This window comes from Rosa rugosa, chromosome 3, assembly GCF_958449725.1.
Source record: "Rosa rugosa chromosome 3, drRosRugo1.1, whole genome shotgun sequence".
NCBI classification, from domain to species: domain Eukaryota; kingdom Viridiplantae; phylum Streptophyta; class Magnoliopsida; order Rosales; family Rosaceae; genus Rosa; species Rosa rugosa.
In genome coordinates, this window is record NC_084822.1 from 1,963,374 (window position 1) to 1,983,042 (window position 19,669).

The 19,669-nt window shown below is 39.0% G+C and overlaps 1 protein-coding gene and 1 pseudogene across 1 annotated transcript; one reads left to right on the forward strand and one right to left on the reverse strand.

Moving 5' to 3' along the window:
- The first annotated feature begins 2,068 nt into the window (after positions 1-2,068).
- On the forward strand, positions 2,069-8,408 carry LOC133735995 (endo-1,4-beta-xylanase 5-like; annotated as a pseudogene).
- A 2,233-nt stretch (positions 8,409-10,641) lies between these two features.
- On the reverse strand, positions 10,642-12,865 carry LOC133740753 (thaumatin-like protein 1). The gene is made up of 3 exons (XM_062168705.1): positions 12,587-12,865; positions 11,740-12,409; positions 10,642-11,243 (listed from the first exon to the last, which is right to left on the reverse strand). Exons 1-3 carry the CDS (start codon positions 12,633-12,635, stop codon positions 10,952-10,954), a joined length of 1,011 nt encoding a protein of 336 aa, XP_062024689.1. The 5' UTR covers positions 12,636-12,865; the 3' UTR covers positions 10,642-10,951.
- Between the last annotated feature and the right edge of the window lie 6,804 nt (positions 12,866-19,669).

Consider the following 19,669-nt stretch of genomic DNA (forward strand, 5'->3'; position numbering starts at 1 on the left):
ACCTGACATACCAGGTGATATTGTGTGCAGGTTGAAGAAGTCCCTTTATGGACTGAAACAGTCACCCCGTGCATGGTTTGTCAGGTTTACTCAATCCATGAGACGCTTTGGATATAAGCAGAGCAATTCTGATCACACCTTGTTCCTGAAACACCAAAAGGGGAAGGTGACTGTGCTAATCATATATGTAGATGACATGGTGATTACAGGGCATGATCTAGCAGAAATTGAAAGCCTTGAGGAGAGGTTATCATCCGAATTTGAGATGAAGAATCTAGGTGACTTAAAGTATTTCTTGGGGATAGAGGTCGCCAGGGGGAGAGATGGTATCTTCTTATGTCAGAGAAAGTATGTGCTGGACCTCTTGGCAGAAACAAGCATGTTAGATTGTTGCCCAATTGATACTCCAATTGAGCAAAACCACAAACTGGCAGAATATCCTGATCAAGTTCCAACTGACAAACCTCGGTACCAAAGGTTAGTGGGACGTCTGATTTACTTATCACATACTAGACCTGATGTAACCTATGCAGTTAGTGTTGTGAGTCAGTTTATGCACAATCCAAGTGAAAGACACATGGATGCGGTAGTGAGGATCTTGAAGTATTTGAAGTCTGCACCAGGAAAAGGTTTAATGTTCTCAAAACATCAACACCTTGATGTTAGTGGGTATACAGATGCTGATTGGGCTGGTTGTATCACAGACCGAAAGTCTACATCTGGCTACTTTACCTTTGTGGGAGGAAACCTTGTTACCTGGAGGAGCAAGAAATAGAAGGTTGTTGCAAGGTCAAGTGCTGAAGCTGAATATCGAGGTATGACACATGGAGTGTGTGAACTCCTATGGTTACGTAATCTTCTCCGAGATTTGGGTTTTAAGCCTAAGTCAGCTATGCAGCTGTATTGTGACAACAAAGTTGCAATTGAAATCTCTCAGAATCCTGTGCAACATGATCGAACGAAGCATGTGGAAGTTGATCGACACTTCATTAAGGAAAAGCTGGACGCAAGGTTGATTATCTTTCCTTTTGTTCCTACTGAGGAACAATTAGCAGATATACTCACCAAAGCTGTATCCAGCAAGTTGTTCTATGACTCACTAGGCAAGTTGGGTCTTCGAGATGTTTATGCCCCAACTTGAGGGGGAGTGTTGACGTGTGAGTCATTATGTTGACATGTTAGTCATTATTAGTTGACGCGTGAGTCATCTAGAGAATATGTGTATTCAGTAGTTTCCTTATAGGAATTAGTTTCCTATACTAGATTGTACTAATGTGTAGTACAAGTATAGTACAATAGGGTTTTGTATATATATCCCTTACACAATTGTGAATAATATAGAAGAATTCTCACTCACAAATATTTTCTCAATATTTGACTTGGTATCAGAGCGGGTCCCTCTCCAATTGCGTCTCCAATTGTCATGGGCCTAAATTTGGGTTCCTTATATTGCCATCGGAAAATTCCGATTGGATTGTTACCAAGTGTCCGATGTAGGCCTTGGATTGTATTGACCAAGTCTCCGATATGAGGCTTGTGTCCTAATTTCCAATGTCGGAATTGGATTAATTAATTTCACGTGCAGACCTAGAGCTAGGTTGCACGTGAGGGGGCGTGTTGGAGAGGAAAGATCTCACATTGGAAAAGTGACAAATAAAATATAACTTATAAGTGGGTGGCTCTTACCCAATTGTACCGAGGCCTTTTGTGATTAAAACCCAACACCTAACAGGTGGTTAAGTTGGGACAGTATCGGTACAATGGTGGACCACGGGTCATGCTTGTCGCTGTTTAACAGAACCCACCGGAACCATAAGCGTGCAATTGATCTTGTGATACGGCTTAAATTGTGTGACTTGAACTTGCCGAAGTTGTGGCTTTTATCCAAAGAGCAAGGTAAACATAATACCCAGCAGCAGTCTCCTAGTTTAAAAGGGAAATCTCACTTTTCCCGAACTTCGTCAACTGTGACCCTGAATTGATCATATCTGTGGTGTTCTTGTGGCCTTGGTAAAATGGTAGCAAAGTCAAAGTCACACGAGCAAATCTCTTCTTTTGATAGTTGGTAATGACGTATGCGAGCATAGTGTATGCCCGCCCTTTTGTTGGGGTTTGTGATTGTGATGATCATGGTGAGGTTGTAGTTGAGAGAGCTGTTGGTGTTATTAATTGAATTTGGAATGAGAGGCATTTGTGACTTCAGTAGTTGACTTGTTCTTTTGTTCCTTTACCCTTCAGGCGTATACGTACAATACTTTATGCTTGATCTTCACAATCAGGTTGGGATTGTTTAGAGATTCAATGCTGCTGTGTTTGAGAAAGAAGTCAAGTAGCATGCAACAGAATCTAAACAAATCAACTACACTACAGTCTCAGATGTTGCAATTTGTTCGAGATAACCAAATCACTGTTAGAGGGCACAATGTATTCTGGGAAGATCCTAAATATACACTAGCTTGGATTCGAAACCTCACAGGCAATAAGCTAAAACCAACCGCCATCTCTCGAGAAAGCCTTATGAGCCAATACAAAGAAGAGTTCATCCATTGGCATGTCCACAATGAAATGCTTCACTTTGCTTTCGAGGAGCAGGAATCACCTTGGATAAAGATTTTAGATAATAATATGTTTCTTGTATTGTATTCAAAGTAGGGCAGGTTACAAGATTATATACAACTTCATGCAAATCTTTCCTACGTGAAAGTAGGGATAACTATGGTAAAATATCAGAACCTTTTCATACATATCTTTACAGCTATTCTACCATATCCTATAGTATCAGTTTTGATTCCTTTCCTTAATACTCCCCCTCAAGTTGGTGTGTATGTTGATAACACCCAACTTGCCTAATAGAGCTGTAAGTTGCTTCAAACCAAGAGGCTTTGTGAACAAGTCTGCTGTCTGCTCATTAGTCCGAACATGAATAGGTTTCACAAGTCCTCTTTGAACCTTCTCACGCACAACATGACAATCAATGTCAATGTGCTTTGTCCTCTCATGAAAAACAGGGTTTGAAGCAGTATGGATTGCTGCTTTATTGTCACAAAATAGCTGAACTGCTTCTTTGTGATTAACATGTAAATCACGCAATAATGCCAATATCCAAGTGATCTCACAACAAGTAGTAGCCATCGATCTATACTCTGCCTCTGCACTCGATCTGTAAACTGTTCCTTGCTTCTTACTCTTCCAAGAGACTGGTGCCTTCCCTAGGAACAAACAATATCCAGTTGTAGAACGTCTAGTGTCTTTACATCTTGCCCAATCAGCATCACAATATGTTGTAAGTTCTAGGTGTCCATGAGAAGGTAGTAAAATTCCCTGACCTGGTGTGTGCTTGACATACCTCAAAACTCTATAGGCAGCTTCAAGATGTGGTTGTCGAGGCTTGTCCATATATTGACTCAAAATGTGTACGGCATAAACCAAGTCAGGCCTTGTAATTGTTAGGTAAATGAGCCTACCAACAAGTCTTCGATATTGCGAAGCATCTTGTAACAAAACTCCATCATCTTTAGTTAAGACCAAGTTCTGATCAATAGGGTATTTAGATGGTTTGGCACCCAAGAATCCAGCATCTTCAAGCACTTCTAGTGCATATTTGCGCTGTGAAAGCACTATACCTTGCCTTGAACGTGCCACTTCAATCCCAAGGAAATAATGCAGGGTTCCCATGTCCTTGAGTTTAAAACGGCCTGCTAAAAACTGCTTTGTAGCTTCTATGTCTTGCAGATTATTTCCTGCAATAATGACATCATCTATGTACACAAGTAACATTGTGATCTTGTCTTGAAACTTTCGAATGAACATAGAATAGTCTGACCAGGATTGAGTGAAGCCTCCAGCCTGCAATGCACTTGAGAGTTTTAAAAACCACAGCCTCGAAGCTTGCTTGAGGCCATACAACGACTTATGGAGCTTGCAAACATGCTGATTCTCCCCCTTACCTCCAAAACCAGGAGGTAGTTTCATGTACACGTCTTCAGTGAGGTCTCCATTCAAAAAAGCGTTGTTAACATCAAGTTGGTGAAGATGCCAACCTTTTATTGCTGCAAGGCTTAACAAAACATGCACAGTAGTAAGCTTAGCTACAGGCGCAAATGTCTCACCATAATCAACTCCGGCAACTTGACTATATCCCTTTGCCACCAAGCGAGCCTTATAACGCTCTACGGTGCCATCTGGTTTGTACTTCACTTTATAAACTCACTTGCAGCCAATGGGTTGTTTGTTGGGAGGTAAAGGAACAATGCTCCATGTTTTGTTGTTCTGCAAAGCCTGAATTTCTTCATTCATGGCTACACGCCACTGAGGATCAAGGATGGCTTGAGAGAAGGACTTAGGTTCTCGTGTGAGAGAGAGGTTGACAGTGAATGCTCTGTGTTTAGGGGATAACCTGTCATATGAGAGAACCTCAAAGAGAGAGTGTGGCGTACCTGACACTGCATGGTTCGTGGAAGATGGAGACGCAGAGCGGGAAGGCAGGGCCATCTCAACGTGGAAGTCTTGCAATGCGGTAGGGGGCTTTGTTGCACGTGTGGAGCGGCGTGGCAAAGGTTGTGAAGCGTGGATAGGAATGGTATCTGAAGTGGGAAGGTTTGGTGTTAGAGTTGGTGAAGGAGAGATCTCGATAACTGATGAGTCACAATGCGGTGATGTGATGGAATCCGAGGGATTCTGTGATGGATGCGGAGATGTGACAGAATCAGAAAGATGTGGTGCACTCACAGGATCATCTTCGATAAAAGAAGATAGGAGTGGGTTAGGAAATAACGGGCTATGTGGTGGTGAGGAATTATGACGCAAAGAAACCCTAGTTTGAAAAGGAAATTCAGTTTCAAAGAACACAACGTCTCTAGAGACCAAAACCTTGGCATCATGTAAACGATATATTTTGTAACCCTTCTGCCCATTGGGATAGCCTAGAAATACACTCTCGGAAGAACGAGGATCAAACTTTGTAGGACGTAAGGGATGAGTGGAAACAAAACATTTACATCCAAAAACTCGTAAATGAGAGTAGTTGGGAACTTTGTTGAAGAGCATTTCAAAAGGTGTTTTGTTTTGTAAAAGAGGTGTTGGTGTTCGGTTGATCAAATATGCAGCTGAAAGTATTGCATCACCCCAAAAAGGTTTTGGCAAGTGAGATTGAAACAAGAGTGCACGAGCCATATTTAGCAAATGTCGATGCTTGCGCTCAGCTACGCCATTCTGTTGTGGCGTATTGATGCAGCTAGTTTGATGCAAGATACCTTTTGAGGAATAAAACTGGAAACACTTGAACTCAGGTCCATTGTCACTACGAACAATCTTAACTTTACTATCAAACTGATTTTCAACAAGTATGATGAATTGCATAAGAAGGTTTCGTGCTTTAGACTTATTGTGCATGAGATAAATCCAAGTGTAACGAGAAAAATCATCTACAATAGTAAGAAAATATTGTGCTCCTGAAATGGATGGAACATGGTATCCTCCCCATATGTCAACATGAATTAATTCAAAACAACAATTACTCAAAGAAGTACTTAAAGGAAATGGCTTTCGAGTCTGCTTGGCCAAAGGACAGATAGAACAATGGCTGGTGTCACATGACTTATTTTGCAAGAAAGGGAAAAATGAAGATACTTTGCTTGACGGATGCCCTAGCCTCCAATGCCATAGGTCGTCGGTTTTGCTTCTCACCGCATTGCACGTTCCTTCCTTAGGCATGTTGAGACAGTATAGTCCCTCACTCTCAGCTCCCGTCCCAATCATCCTCCCCGAACGCAGGTCCTGAATAAAACAAACATGCTTGAGAAATATAGTAATGTAAAATGAGTCCAAAGTAAGTTTGCTGATGGAGATGAGGTTCAGGTAGAATGTGGGAACACAAAGGACATTATGAAGAATGAAATGAGGTGAAAAAGTCACTGTCCCAATGTGTGACACTGGAAGTCTTTTCCCATCGGGTAACCGCACAGTCCTATTGTGCACGGGATAACAAGAATAGAGAAAAACTGCATTGCATACAATGTGATCGCTAGCCCCGCTATCCAAAATCCATACTACATCCTTGTTATCACGAGAAAGTGCACAAATTGTACCTGGAATTTCTTCAAGGTTTGGTATGTTACCCACAAAGTTGGTCGTGGATGGTTTGTTGGTATTCAGCATCTCTAGCAGTTGATTGCCATCTCTTGACTTGTTTCCTGCTGCTTGTATACGATTTAGCAGCTCCAGCATTTGGTTGCACTCCGTTTTGGAGAGTGGAAAGTCCACTGCATCCTCTTTCCCTTCACTCATGGTGCCAACATGGTTGGCCTTTGAATTGCTTGATCCTTCTCCCATTATTCTCTGCCTTCTCCTGCAGTAGTTATAGGTGTGACCCCTGCCATCACAGTAGGTACACTTGAGATGTGCCCTACAATTTTTTGTGTAATGATTGGTCATATGACACTTCTCACAATACTTTGTCTCTCCTCCCATGAACTGTGATTCACGAGAAAAGGATGGAGCATTCTTCTCTTGCTTCTCGAATTTTTCTGGCCTCTTGACCGCAAAGGCAGAAGCTTCTGTCATTGATCCATGCTTGCCTGCAACTGCTTCTACTTGTTTCTCTTGACGAAGTACCATGGCGTATGCTTTGTTCAGTGTTGGTAAGGGCTCAAGACTGATGATATTGCTCCTTATTTGTGCAAATCCTTCATTCAATCCCATCAAAAACTTCATTGTCTTCTGAGTCTCGATGAAAGACTTAACTTCTGGAGCGGCATCACAACTACAAGGAGGGAAAGAGCAAAGAGAGTCCTTCTCATCCCACAATGCCGTAAGTTTGGTGAAGAATGAAGTCACCGAGGTACCTCCTTGCTCACAGCCATGAATAGCGCTCTCAACTTGAAATAGAGCAACTGTGTTTACCTGTGAAAACCTTTCCTTCAACTCCAGCCACATGCTACGTGCATCTTTACAGTGTATCACACTGCTGGAGATATCTTTTGACATGGCTCCCAGCAGCCACGTCTTCACTAAGGTATTACATCTCTCCCACTGCAATTGCTCGGAAGGATTGTGGGTTGGTTTTACTAGAGTCCCATCGACGAAACCCTTTTTATTCTTGATTGTTAGTGCCATAAGCATCGATTGTTCCCATGTAGTATAGTTGTCTTCCACCAAGGCTTGTGCAACCAGCATGGCGCCTGGCTGGTCCGAGTGGTGGAGAAAAAGTGGATGGTTGGAATTCTCCCATGGTGCAGCATTCTTGGAGGTCTGTTGATCGTGAGGATTTTGAACGATAGCCCTCTCTTCGTCTCCAGCCATGAGGTAAATGTGTTCGTTGGGATTGTTAGGGTTTCTAGGTCCTCAGAAGCGCGCACGCTTTGATACCATAAAGATTTTGGATAATAATACGTTTCTTGTATTGTATTCAAAGTAGGGCAGGTTACAAGATTATGTACAACTTCATGCAAATCTTTCCTACGTGAAAGTAGGGATAACTATGGTAAAATATCAGAACCTTTTCATACATATCTTTACAGCTATTCTACCATATCCTATAGTATCAGTTTTGATTCCTTTCCTTCATATTGGAATTCTTTGGCCACCCTTTTTATAAATGAGTTTAATGTGGTGGAGACTTACAGTGATGTAGATTCCAGATCAACTCTGATGTCTCATGGGCTCATGCCTGAGAGAACTTCAAGAAGGTGGATTTTCAACGGATGGAATTGGATTAGATAGTGGGTCATTTTACAATACCAAACCCTCCTCTAATGAGAGCTATTACGGACAAGTCACTAGGCCTTCCTATTTGGCTCATAGATGTTGATACTAGCAATACTCTGGATAAAGAAATGTAGGTAAACCAAGTGTAATATGTTTAAAATGTTCTCTTGATAGACAATTTGACACATTATATTGTCAAGTTGTCAATTTAGATTATTGATTAAATAAATTCTTATTTGAATATATTATGGTGCGGATTGACAGTCTAACAACATAACATGTCAAATATCTGACAAGAAAGTGTTACTTATTACATATTGCTAAGAATTCAATCTGCTGTTGAAGATTAATAGTTTACTTTGTGGGCGAGCCATTTATCTAGAGCAAGTTGTAAGAGAAGGTTTCTCTCATCCTTCTATGAATGGGATAATGCTTTGGACTGCTCTACATGCTAATGGGTGCTACCAAATGTGCCTGACAGATTATAATCTTCAAAGTCTACCAGCCGGTTATGTGGTGGACAACTCTTGAAGGAATGGCAAACCTGGGAGACAGAAGCTCAGACCGATAAGCCTGGATCGCATACCTTTTTCGTGTTTTGTGGTGAGTACTGGGTCAGTGTCAAGTATGGAAATAGGACTACAAACTCAACATTCTCACTATGTTAAGGTGAAGAACCTAGACATGTTAGCATGCAGCTGTGATAGAAATTCTACAAACAGATTTGAGCATAGAAGGAGAAACTTATAAGCTAATGAGGAAAATTGATCGGAGTTTTGTTGAAAAACTTCATTCTTACTGCATTTCATATGATGCAGGACACATCGTTTTCTCCCTATGCAGCTTGAAGCTCACATTTACTGCACAAATCAACTTCAATACTTTTATAAGATACCATGATTCCCAGAAGACTAAATCTTTCATTAGTGCATCCTACAACCAATTGCTGGTAAATAATTGAAGCATTGGACGGTCATTATTGTTTGGGAAAGACCTCCTCCAGGCCACATTGAAGGGTCATTAGACTAATGGAAAAACTTGATGGCATGGGATTTTCTAATCAGTTTGAATATCATTTCAAGGATATGATTCTAGCTAGTGGTTTATGACCCACATGTTTATTAATGGAGTAAATGCAAAATGCTATAGATATATGAGTCCTGTTGTTCTTTCAATTCTGATGGCTGCAGTCCCCAGCATAGCAGAACAAGCCATCCGTGATTCATTCAATTCACAAAGTAAATGAAGAAACTAGACCAAATTCATTCTCACGTTACCGACATCTTCTTCAATTAAGATCGGCACAAACCCAAAACACTACGTTTCTTTCAATTTCAACCTCTCAAACGGTTTCAAAATGTCATTTGTAATGTTGATAACCCAAAATAACACAGTTGAGGCTAATCAAAGTATCAGACTTTTAAGCTTACATCAATCGAACATGAAGATAGCGTAATTGCGTAAATCAGGCTAGACTGGTTGAAAAAGTGGATTAGTGTTTGATGAAAATTTTCAAGGTGGGACATTGAACATATATTCTTAACTCAACAATGTCCAAATCAAGTTCCTTTTCCGCCAATTTTCCGAAGAAAAGTTAAAGGTCTTATGATTAGATCAACAATGATATTGCAGTTAATTATATCTTTTTACACGAATGTCTCACTTTTCCTCCATATTCCCTCTTATTTTTCTCGTAAAGATTTGATTTGCATTTGTTCTTTGTCCCCTCCAGCCAACCCCCACTGACAGCTTAAGTTAGTATCCTCTGAAAAACTCAACAAACGAATTCAACCCTTTCACATTCCACCAAACACGATCGACAGAACCTGAACTTGGATAGTGAGTAATTAAAGTAGCTGTAAATTCAAACCTTCTAAATTTGAATCCTGAGTACACAAACATTCGGGTTTTCATTACTACTCTTTAGCTCTTAGGCCTCGTTTGGTTCGCGGAATTGAAAGTTTGGGAATGAAAATTTTATCATTTCCTGTGTTTGGCACGCTCAAAGAAATGAACAACTTTCCTGCATGAAGGGAAAATAGGGGGGAAAGTGGATCCTCCCACACCCTATGGGATTCACTTTCTCTTCTACTTTCCTTTCATTAATTGCACATTAAATACCTATTTTAAATATTATTATTACTAATTTATCTCAGAAAATTTTGAATCTTGAAAATTAAGGATACTATTGGAAATTTGATGTTGCTTACTTTCCTATTCATGCACAAACCAAACATTAGAAAGGAAAGTAAAATACATTTTCAGATTACTTTCGTAAAATTCCCAAACATTGGAAGGAAAACTAGTGGAAAATTTAGTTTCCCATGCTCATAGTCATGGGTAAGACCAATGAACCAATTTCTTTTTTGCAAACCAAACGAGGCCTTAAAGACATTTGGTGAGAGTCTTTTAGAATCATTACTCGATCAAATCAATGCATTAAGGCGAGTAATGAGCTCGACATAAAATAGAACATCCTCCATTTTGAAGCATCGTGAACACATAAACAAGCGGGTTTAACTAATGCAGTACATTTAGTTTGGGAATATTGCACATATTCAAATTTTACTTGAGCCTTTATCAAGGAAGTTTAGCATAAATTTTTTTTCTTGTTATCCAAGAAACACGGAGCATGGAACTTGTAAAATGAGTTGCAGACACAGCAAAGCTAACATAAACTTGAAATACCCGCAAAGTGATCTAAAGCCACCATTTTACGGGAGTGTATTCCATGCACCGTCAGTGCATGGGTACTTGCAATATGAATGGATGTAATTTTTTTGATATTAAAATATATAAAGGAGTAGATTAGATGAGTGGCTGTTATTTTTTTAGAGATTAAAATAACTGACAGTGCACTTGCACTGTCGGTGCATACAATCCTCTTCCCCATTTTACTTGCACATTCACATTACAAACTCCCTTTTAGGAGAAAAATCCAAAATCCACATGTTGCTCCTTTTTTTGATTAATCAAAAATCAAACAGAGACACAAAACCTAAAAAGCAACAGAACCCTAAAAAAGCTTGAGTGGGAAAGAAAAAGTGACCTACTATTCCCATAAAATACTAAAGTGAACTATGTTACAATGATATCTAGAGGGAATCTTGAAGGATGTGGTTTACAATCTTGATGAAATGTTCAGCTTTTCTACCAAGGCTAGGCAAAACTCCAGTGACCACAAGCACTGCAAATCTCTCTGAAGGGTTCAGATTTAAGAGCAAAAGCCAGAGAGAAAGTTAGGGGGCTACAAGACAATATAGGACAAGATAATAAATAAAGTTGATAAAGTCATTAGGGTTGAGGGACACAATGCCCTTGGTGAGTCTCCCATGGCTAAACCAGCTAACCATGACCCATCTGCCAGCATTGCCTCACCAGATCCAGAACCTCCTGACCCAGTAACCGGAACCGACCCGGTACCCGGAACCGACCCTGCAGTTGAACCCGAATAAGTGAACCCCGGGTCTGCCCCAGCAACCCCATCTTGTGAAGTTGCTCCTCCTGTCGTTGGTGTTGAATCTCTAGAAGATTTCTGACTGCAAAACACGTGATCATTTATTAGCAAAGAACATGAACCGCATGATGAAATGTTAAGAAAACTATAAACCACAAGTTCAATTATTGGGAACCAAATAATTGTTAATTAGCTACTTTGGAGTGACAGTTGAGAGTGATAAACATAAAACTATTTTCACAAGGAAACCAACCCAACAATCCTGAATAGAAACCCTAATATACTAAACAAAACAATAAGGAATTCCATCCGGCCACCACTAAAAAGAGAATCTTTGGCAGGATGGCATTGGCAATTTGCCACTAAATCACCAAGAACAAACAGAAAAAGATAGATTAACAAACAATCTGCTTTTTAGAGAATATTAATTAGCCTAATTTGACAAGTTTAAAGTATAAAAATCTAAATATACCTTCAAAGATTCAATCTTTGAATACTAAAAACTAAGCACAAAGATAAAAGCTTGTGAAACAATAAAGCAAATGAACCATAAAATCAAAGCTTCAAGCTTTAGTTACCTTGGAGATGAAGGGCAAAACGTCACCGTATAATCAGCTCCGGTGCACGTAAACGTACTCGTAGCGTCGTCGTACGCGTAGCTATACGACTTGGGACAAGCAGCCTTAAACATCTCGGAGTAAACCGACGGCCGACAAGTCGAGGGTGAGCCATACGCGCCGCTACAGCAGTACTCAGGGCTCCCAAACGCCTCACACGCGCTCTTGCACGCGCTCCCGTCCTCGCTCCTCAGCTCAGTCGGGCACTGCAGGTTCAGATCCGTGGAGCACCCGGTGGAAGCGCACTGACCCGACCCGCCAGTCCCTTCCACGAAAACGGGCAAGTTGTACCCGTCGACGAGGCTGACGTCATAGAAGTCCTGCCCGCCGGTGCCGAGGGTGAACTCGGCTAGAGTAGCCGGCGGGGCGGCTCCGGCGCCGTTGCATTCCACGGTGCCGGAGCCGCAGTCGCCGGTTTGGCATGACCCGGACCCGGATCCGTCGAAAGTGCAGCCGGTTCGGCCCCAGAAACGGCCGGACCAGCCGGTCGGGGCTTGGAATGTTCTGGCAGTTTGTCTTGGGAGCTCGAATCCTGTGCTGTCGAGCCTAGGACTGTTTGCATTTGCGAGAATCCCGGGCCAGACTGTGTAGTCACATCTGTTGACGAAGGTGAATGTAGCACCGGAAACGCCTGCAACACATAAAGTGGTTAGTGCAAAACATTGAGAGAAACGAGAGAGTTTGTGAGAGACCCGGAAGAGTTAAACAGAAACCCATGAAGAAATGCGATTTTTGAGAGAGACCCAGTTGGAGTGACTGTAAAGCCTTGAAGCAGAGAGTGAGAGTGAAAGATTGAAGCTTTACTTACCTTTGGAGGTGACCAGTAAGAGAAGGAGGCTGAGAATTAAGTTGTCCATTTTTGTGTTGGAGCAGAATGGGGTTTTGGGGTAGAATAATGCAGAAGGGTTTATGGGAAAATAGAGGAAGATGGGGCAGTGAGGCAGTGAGGAATGGCGAATGGGGATTGAGGAGGAACAGAGGAAGTGGCCGGTTTTGGGGTTTGTGAGGTAAAACGACAATTTTGATTCTTGGGGAGAGAGTGAGTGAGAGAGAGAGACTGAGCAACAAGTATAAAATAATAGAGCTCTCTAGCTACTGTGTCAGTCCCTCTCAATTATATTGTTTCCTGTGAGGAAAGAAACTATAGCCTAGCAGAGACTGAAATAATTGCGTTGCAAAAAAAAAAATAATAATAATAATTCCGTTGCAAAAAAAATAAAGAAATAATTCCATTGCAAGTCGTATAATTATGCTTTGCTTCTGCACTCTATCATCTACTAATCTTGGCATTCTATATTGACATAATTTTATTGACGGGATAGAATTCAAATCACTGACGTGTACTTGTATTAACAAGAATGAACGGTTGATAACATTAAATATATTTTATTATTATTAAAAAAAATGTTGACTATAAATATCAAAAGTTGAGATTACCTAATAAGTGCTGGATCACTTGCACTGCCAGTACATAAAAGAATTTTCAAATTAATTACTAAGAATTCTTTAATTTACTAAGTGCTCATTATTTGACAAAAACATTGTTTACGTTGTCTTTCTAGTTTCTACCAATAATCTGATATCTACAACTATAGAATAAATAAACCAAAATGTCAGTTGATCTGATCATCTTAGTAGTTAGACAACACCTACTTTTCACCTAAATTGATATTATCCGACTTAATCTAAACCTGTTTTATGGCTTTTTAGAAGAAAATCTATAAAAGTAGAGAAACATTTCACGGTATCTTAAAATTGGAGACTTCTGACAAATCATTATCTACATCACTCATAAGCCAATTAGGTGATTCTTAGGACCAAAACACTAGTATCTCCCAAACAATAAATTATGTTGCTCGACTAACAAAAACATTCCACTCTGAGAATTCATGCACTCAGAGTGTAATGGGTGTTGAGTCACTTGCACCACCTATATAAGACTCTCTTTTTTTATAGTTATAAAAATTTAGTTCTTAAACTGTAGCTAATCAAAGTTAACTGATTTGCCTAAAGAAAAATGATGAAAAGGGTATACATTTATAGGGTGGTAGCTAAACCCTAAGACCATCTCCAATGGATTGGTCATTTGACAGGGTGGAGCTTTAACGGTAAGAAATGAAAGAGGAAAACCCTTCAATCGATCTGTTAAATCCGACGTGGATTTGACATTCCAGTTCTCTCGAAACGGTCAATTTATTTCTTGCCTCTTCTCTCTTCTCCCTCCTTCCTTCTCTTCTCTCTGTTTCTTCCTACCAGATCATAACCATTCATCCCAGACCATAATCATTCATTCATGGCAGAGTTTCAGATCAATTTTAATTCGAAAAGAGGGCAAGATGATGGTCAATTGTGGTGTCAATCGGCGATTGCGGTGTTGAGATGATGGTTGAGATCGGCGGCGAAGCTTGTTTTGGAGAGAGAGATTGAAACATAAACCTTGATCAGTGATGTTGCTTGGATCTGCTCTTGCTGTGTTTTAGTTTTCATTGGTTTTGAATCTTGGAATCTATTGATTACAAGCCTGGGCATTTGATATTGTTCTTATAGAAAAGACAAAAAGAAAAAAAAAATCAGAAGAGAAGTCGAGAAGAAGGAGAAGTTGAGGAGAGAGAAAGGATGTTTTTTTTTTTTTTTTTTATCAAAAGAATGATTCATTCATATTTGAAGAACTACAAAAAGGAGTATGTAGTGATCTCGTTAAACCTTCCACAACTCGGAAGGATGTTATGTGTTTGTAAATAATACAAATTGTTTTTATTTTTTCTTGAATAAGTAATTAAAACAATTTAAAAAATAAAATACTCTTATTATTTGACCAATCTATTGGAGAAGGAGTGTAGCAAAAATAACACTGCTACGTCAACCTTCGATTTTGAATTTAGGGAGAATTTTACAAATGGTCATTTAATTATGACTCATTCGACACTTTGATCACTCAATTTTCAAATATATCACTTTGGTCACTCAACTATTACTCTGTCAATCACTTTAGTCACCCAAAGGGCATTTTATCTCACTTTAATCACTTTTTCCAATCATTCTAATACAGATTTCTCAATTTTTCACAATTGGTTGGACGAAAATATCATTAATATTGTGGCAAATAATTTTTTTTAATTAAAAAATTAACGAAATGAATAACAGAGTTAAAGTTGAGTGACCAAAGTGATATATTTAAAAAGTGAGTGACCAAAGTGTCGAATAGTTAAAAATTGAGTGACCATTTGTGATATTCTCCCTTAAATTTAACACAAGCATTTTAACTAGGGCTGCCACTTGATTTGGTAATTACCAAACCGACCGAATACCAACCGATACTTTAGGTTTGGTAAACCGACTTTTTGGTAACTGAGACCGATAAAACCGAAATCGAAAATTACCGAAAAAGTTGGTTTGATTTTGGTAAATACCGAATCTACCGATTATCTAAATATTAGCTTTATATACTATGGTTTTCAATACACATACATGTATATTAAGAAACAAACATAAAAGTTTTCATAATAGTATGAACATTACTCAATATACTACATAATTAATAGTACATGTATTTTGAGTAACCTAGTCCAAGATGGTTAAATAACCTAGTTTTATTGAAAATGACTAAAATTTGATGTCATATATACAAAAGAAAACTATGATTAGTAGATGAATACGAAGTTTACGGTTATAAAATTGAAAAACCTAATTTTGTTCATTCTAAGTTGTTCTAAAGTTGGTAATACCGAAAACCGAAATACCGAATTTGGTAGATATGATTAAAAACTGAAAATTTTGGTTGATAATTGGTAACTCAATTTTGAAACCGAAAGCTTTGGTTTTGAAGTTTGTAATACCTATAACCAATTGTCCGATTCGAACCGACCGAATGACTGCCCTAATTTTAACTACTCCATTAAAGATGCTCTAAGCTGTTTGAGATTAGATGCATGCTTCCCTAGTGTGGCGAGGCCATTCCAGTACGTGAATCCCTATAACTTGACGGTGGCTCACGGCCAAGAAAAGTCAACAAAGACTCCAACCTTTTGCCGATAATAATCCCTTGGGTCAAAACCGATAATAACCATCAATGTTTATTTTTTTCTCATCAAAAATGTTTTTTTTTTTTCCAAGTCACATCAACATCAACATCCTACAGAGAGGTTCTATTTAAAAGAAAATAATAATAATAATGATGTTTCTGTGTGGGTCTAATTAATCTGTTGCCACGTCAGATAGATTGACCGTTGGATACCGCCACCTAGGCAAGTGGGATTGGGGTCCCTCAGTTTACTACTTTTGCTGCTGCTAGTGCAAATAGTGGAGCAAAGCATTGGATTCCCTACACCTCTCTCTCTTCTTTTCATGGCTTTACTACTTCCATGCTCAAAAATTTGACTTCAAGACTTCAATCATTTCGGCTTTAAAGGGAGATGTTTAGTACTCGGGGCATTGTTCCTTTGATGAGGCTTAAATTTTGGTTTAGAAACTATTGATGATTTGTATTTTGGGATCGTTTTATTCGTGTTTGGGAGGGGGGAAGAATTTTGCTTCGACATGATTAACATTCATTTCGGTCAAATGATTTAAATCAATAACATTATGTAATAATTTGCGAATCAATTTTGTTGTAATTTTTAGATCAGTCATCAGTGCATGCAAATTCTTTTACAGAGAGCGCATAAAAATCTTAGTAGAACCTTTATCCGCTTCTAGCAAAAGCACTTCCAAACGTAAGTACTTTTATATAAGCAATTAAATGTTTCCTCGGTCATTCTGTAGTTTAGGGTTTATAAGAAATATAATTTAAACTCAAATGACTTGAATAAATTTGAATTTCTTGACTTCAGATAAATTTTGGAAATGAAAGTAACTGAGTTATGTGAGATATCAACATATTTTCAGTATGTTTCAAATTTCGATCTTCTAACTACTTGATCAACGAACAAGTACATGGCATCCATATCTTCAACTATAGTGTGTATAACCTTAGGATCCAAAGTTCCAAACATATATCCATATGAAAATAGACTATAATTGGTGCCTAGTTAAGTCATATATACCAAAGAGACCATGCATGACCAAGAGAATTTTGACAAAGCATTGGTATTGGTATTGGTATTGGTTTTGCTATCATACTATGAGCTATATATAGATCACCTATTCAAGAAATCTTGCAATTCATGATTGTAGGGAAAGAAGCTTTATCATTGGGGTCCAAACCGCACGACCATTGAATCTCCTTTTAACTTTATCATTTTGTTTTGAGTAAAGAACAGTTTGTCCAAGAGGGCATATAGTAAGATAGTATGGGCAGAATGCATGCATTCTGATTGAAACATTTATGTACAAGGTTACAACTCCTAAATCGATATTGGTTTACTCTTCATGATTATAACTTGACTCTCAAAATACCTGCCAAATAACATCTTTATGATGCAAAGAGGATACTGACATATATAAAGAGTACAATGGAGCATGGTAAATTCTTCAGGAGGGGTTGCTTTGACAAAGAAATGCTCAAAGAAATTCAAACTTACTTGCCACCTGTTTGGCTCCAAAACCAGTCTAGTTGCAAACAATCTCTTTTTGAGTGTGCGCAGGCGTGTCAGCACCGTGGGGTGCAGTCGTCGGGGAGTCCCTTGACCTGACTTCTTGATCAAACGATGTGGACGAGGAGAGCACCAACCTCGTCACAAGGTTCTTTTCTCTGCCTTTCGGAAAAGGACTTCTTGCCTTACGGGTAAGGGCTTTGGTTGTGATCTCTTGCGTTCACCGAATCGATACTTAACGTTGTAGGTTAAGCAGAGCAATCACTGGAAAGTTGGGAGAAAGCACGGGTTTTGCTAAAGCGTGACTTTAGCTTCGCTGGGTTGCGAGGGCGTTACTCTTGCTTTGCTGGGTTGCAACTAGGTTGCAGGTAGGTTTGCTCTGGAGAGACTTTGATAATCTGTGCGATTAGTTGATTGAAGAGAGTTGTCTGTTTTTCGTCCTTGAAACCTGATATTTATACCTTAGGGTTTCGACTGTTCCTTGCCATAGAAGGATTATTGATTGAAGTTTCCTATTCAATCTCCGCTCTACTTGATTCCAATAAGGGTTCGTTTTCCTTATGGATCCCAGAATGGGTGAAGCTGTAACCCAAACTCAAGTAGGCTTATTTTTGGGCCGTAGGTATCGGCCTGCTATGCTAAATCCTCTAAAAGGATATTGCCAAAATTACTTTTGGGCTCAAACACCACCTTAATCAGATTTTTAATTAAGACATAATTCAACCAAAACAATTAATTATGAAGAACTCAATATCTCAGGTTGGCTTGGCTTATAGAACTAAAACTGAAAAATATATTCTTAGTTTCATTCAATATCTCATTTTCAAATTTATATATATATATATATATATATATATATATACAGATCCTATCCAGAGCGGAGCTCCGCTTTGAAATTAACGTGTGAAGTTCGAGTTTTTGGTCACTTTTCGGTCGCATATCCACATCTCGACTGTTCAGTTTTTAGGTACTAGTGTATAGATCTTCTCTGCAAATTTTCAGCCAAATTGATGATCGTTAAGGTATCTAACTCGCTTAAACCAATGGACGGACTGAATCTGTCAACCTGAACCGTACTACCTTTAAGGCAATTATCAATGCCTTAACGATCATCAATTTGGCTGAAAATTTGCAGAGAGGATCTATACACTAGTACCTAAAAACTGAACGGTTGAGATGTGGATATGCGACCGAAAAGTGACCCAAAACTCGAACTTCACACATAAATTTTCAAAGCGGAGCTCCGCTCTGGATAGAATCTGTATATATATATATATATATATATATATATATATATATATATATATATATATATATATATATATATGACTTTATTTTTTCAATTGATAAATTCCTTTCTCATATAATAGTCTACTATCACATTGTATGTATTCCATCTCAAAATGAAGATCTTGCTAAAAGGAGTTTCACGCCAATAAACTTTTTATTCCCCACTCGTTTAACTAAATAGTCTCGCATTACTTTAGCATGATAACTAAATATAGTCTTGTAATGACATACGTTTATTAGCAAATCCATTTTTATATTTACTTTCAAAATTTAGAAGGTTCAACCACGTGGTGTGGTGTGCTGGTCGAACGGCCTACTCTGGAACCCTCAGGTCTAGAGTTCGAATCCCAGTTCCATCCCGTGGCCAGCAGATTTGAGGGACCCTTTGGGTTCGTGCATCTGCGGTGTAGTGGATTAGTCTGGCTTTCGCCGCAATGACGGTGCAGGTGCTGAGATACCACTGCATGGGTGTGTGTTACTAACCTAACTTCCCGATCAAAAAAAATTTAGAAGGTTCATGAATGAATGTTGTAGAAGGTTCATGAATAAACATATTTTTTTAATCAAACCTTACAATAGCGAGGCAAATTTTTTTTTTTTTTTTTTTTGAATGAGGGCCGATGCGGCTGCCCTTAAGCCTTGATTAATGAAACCATAGAATACAATGGGGGGGGGGGACATAGAGCCTGAACCCCATATTACAATATGTAATGTATTCTAACATGCACTAGTTAGCAAAGAATGCACGTCTGGCAACTCTTGTTACGTCCCGTACCTCAATTTACTAGTTTACTAGTCATTTGGACGGTAAACGACTTCACTTTTTTTACTTTATTTCGAACTGTTAGTGGACCAAAAAGTTGACTTGTTTCGTTCCTAATTTGAAAAAGTTTCCTTCATGAAAGTTGTAGAGGATGTTAGACCGAGTCCATGGACACGTGACACATTTAAATCAGAGTTCGTATGCGAAAGTTATGGTAAAAAATGTAAGTTATTGTTCATGGTAATTCTTCTATAAAAGGAGGAGTTACTGTAAGTTTCCATTTTCGGAAACTTACCCCGTCAGTTTC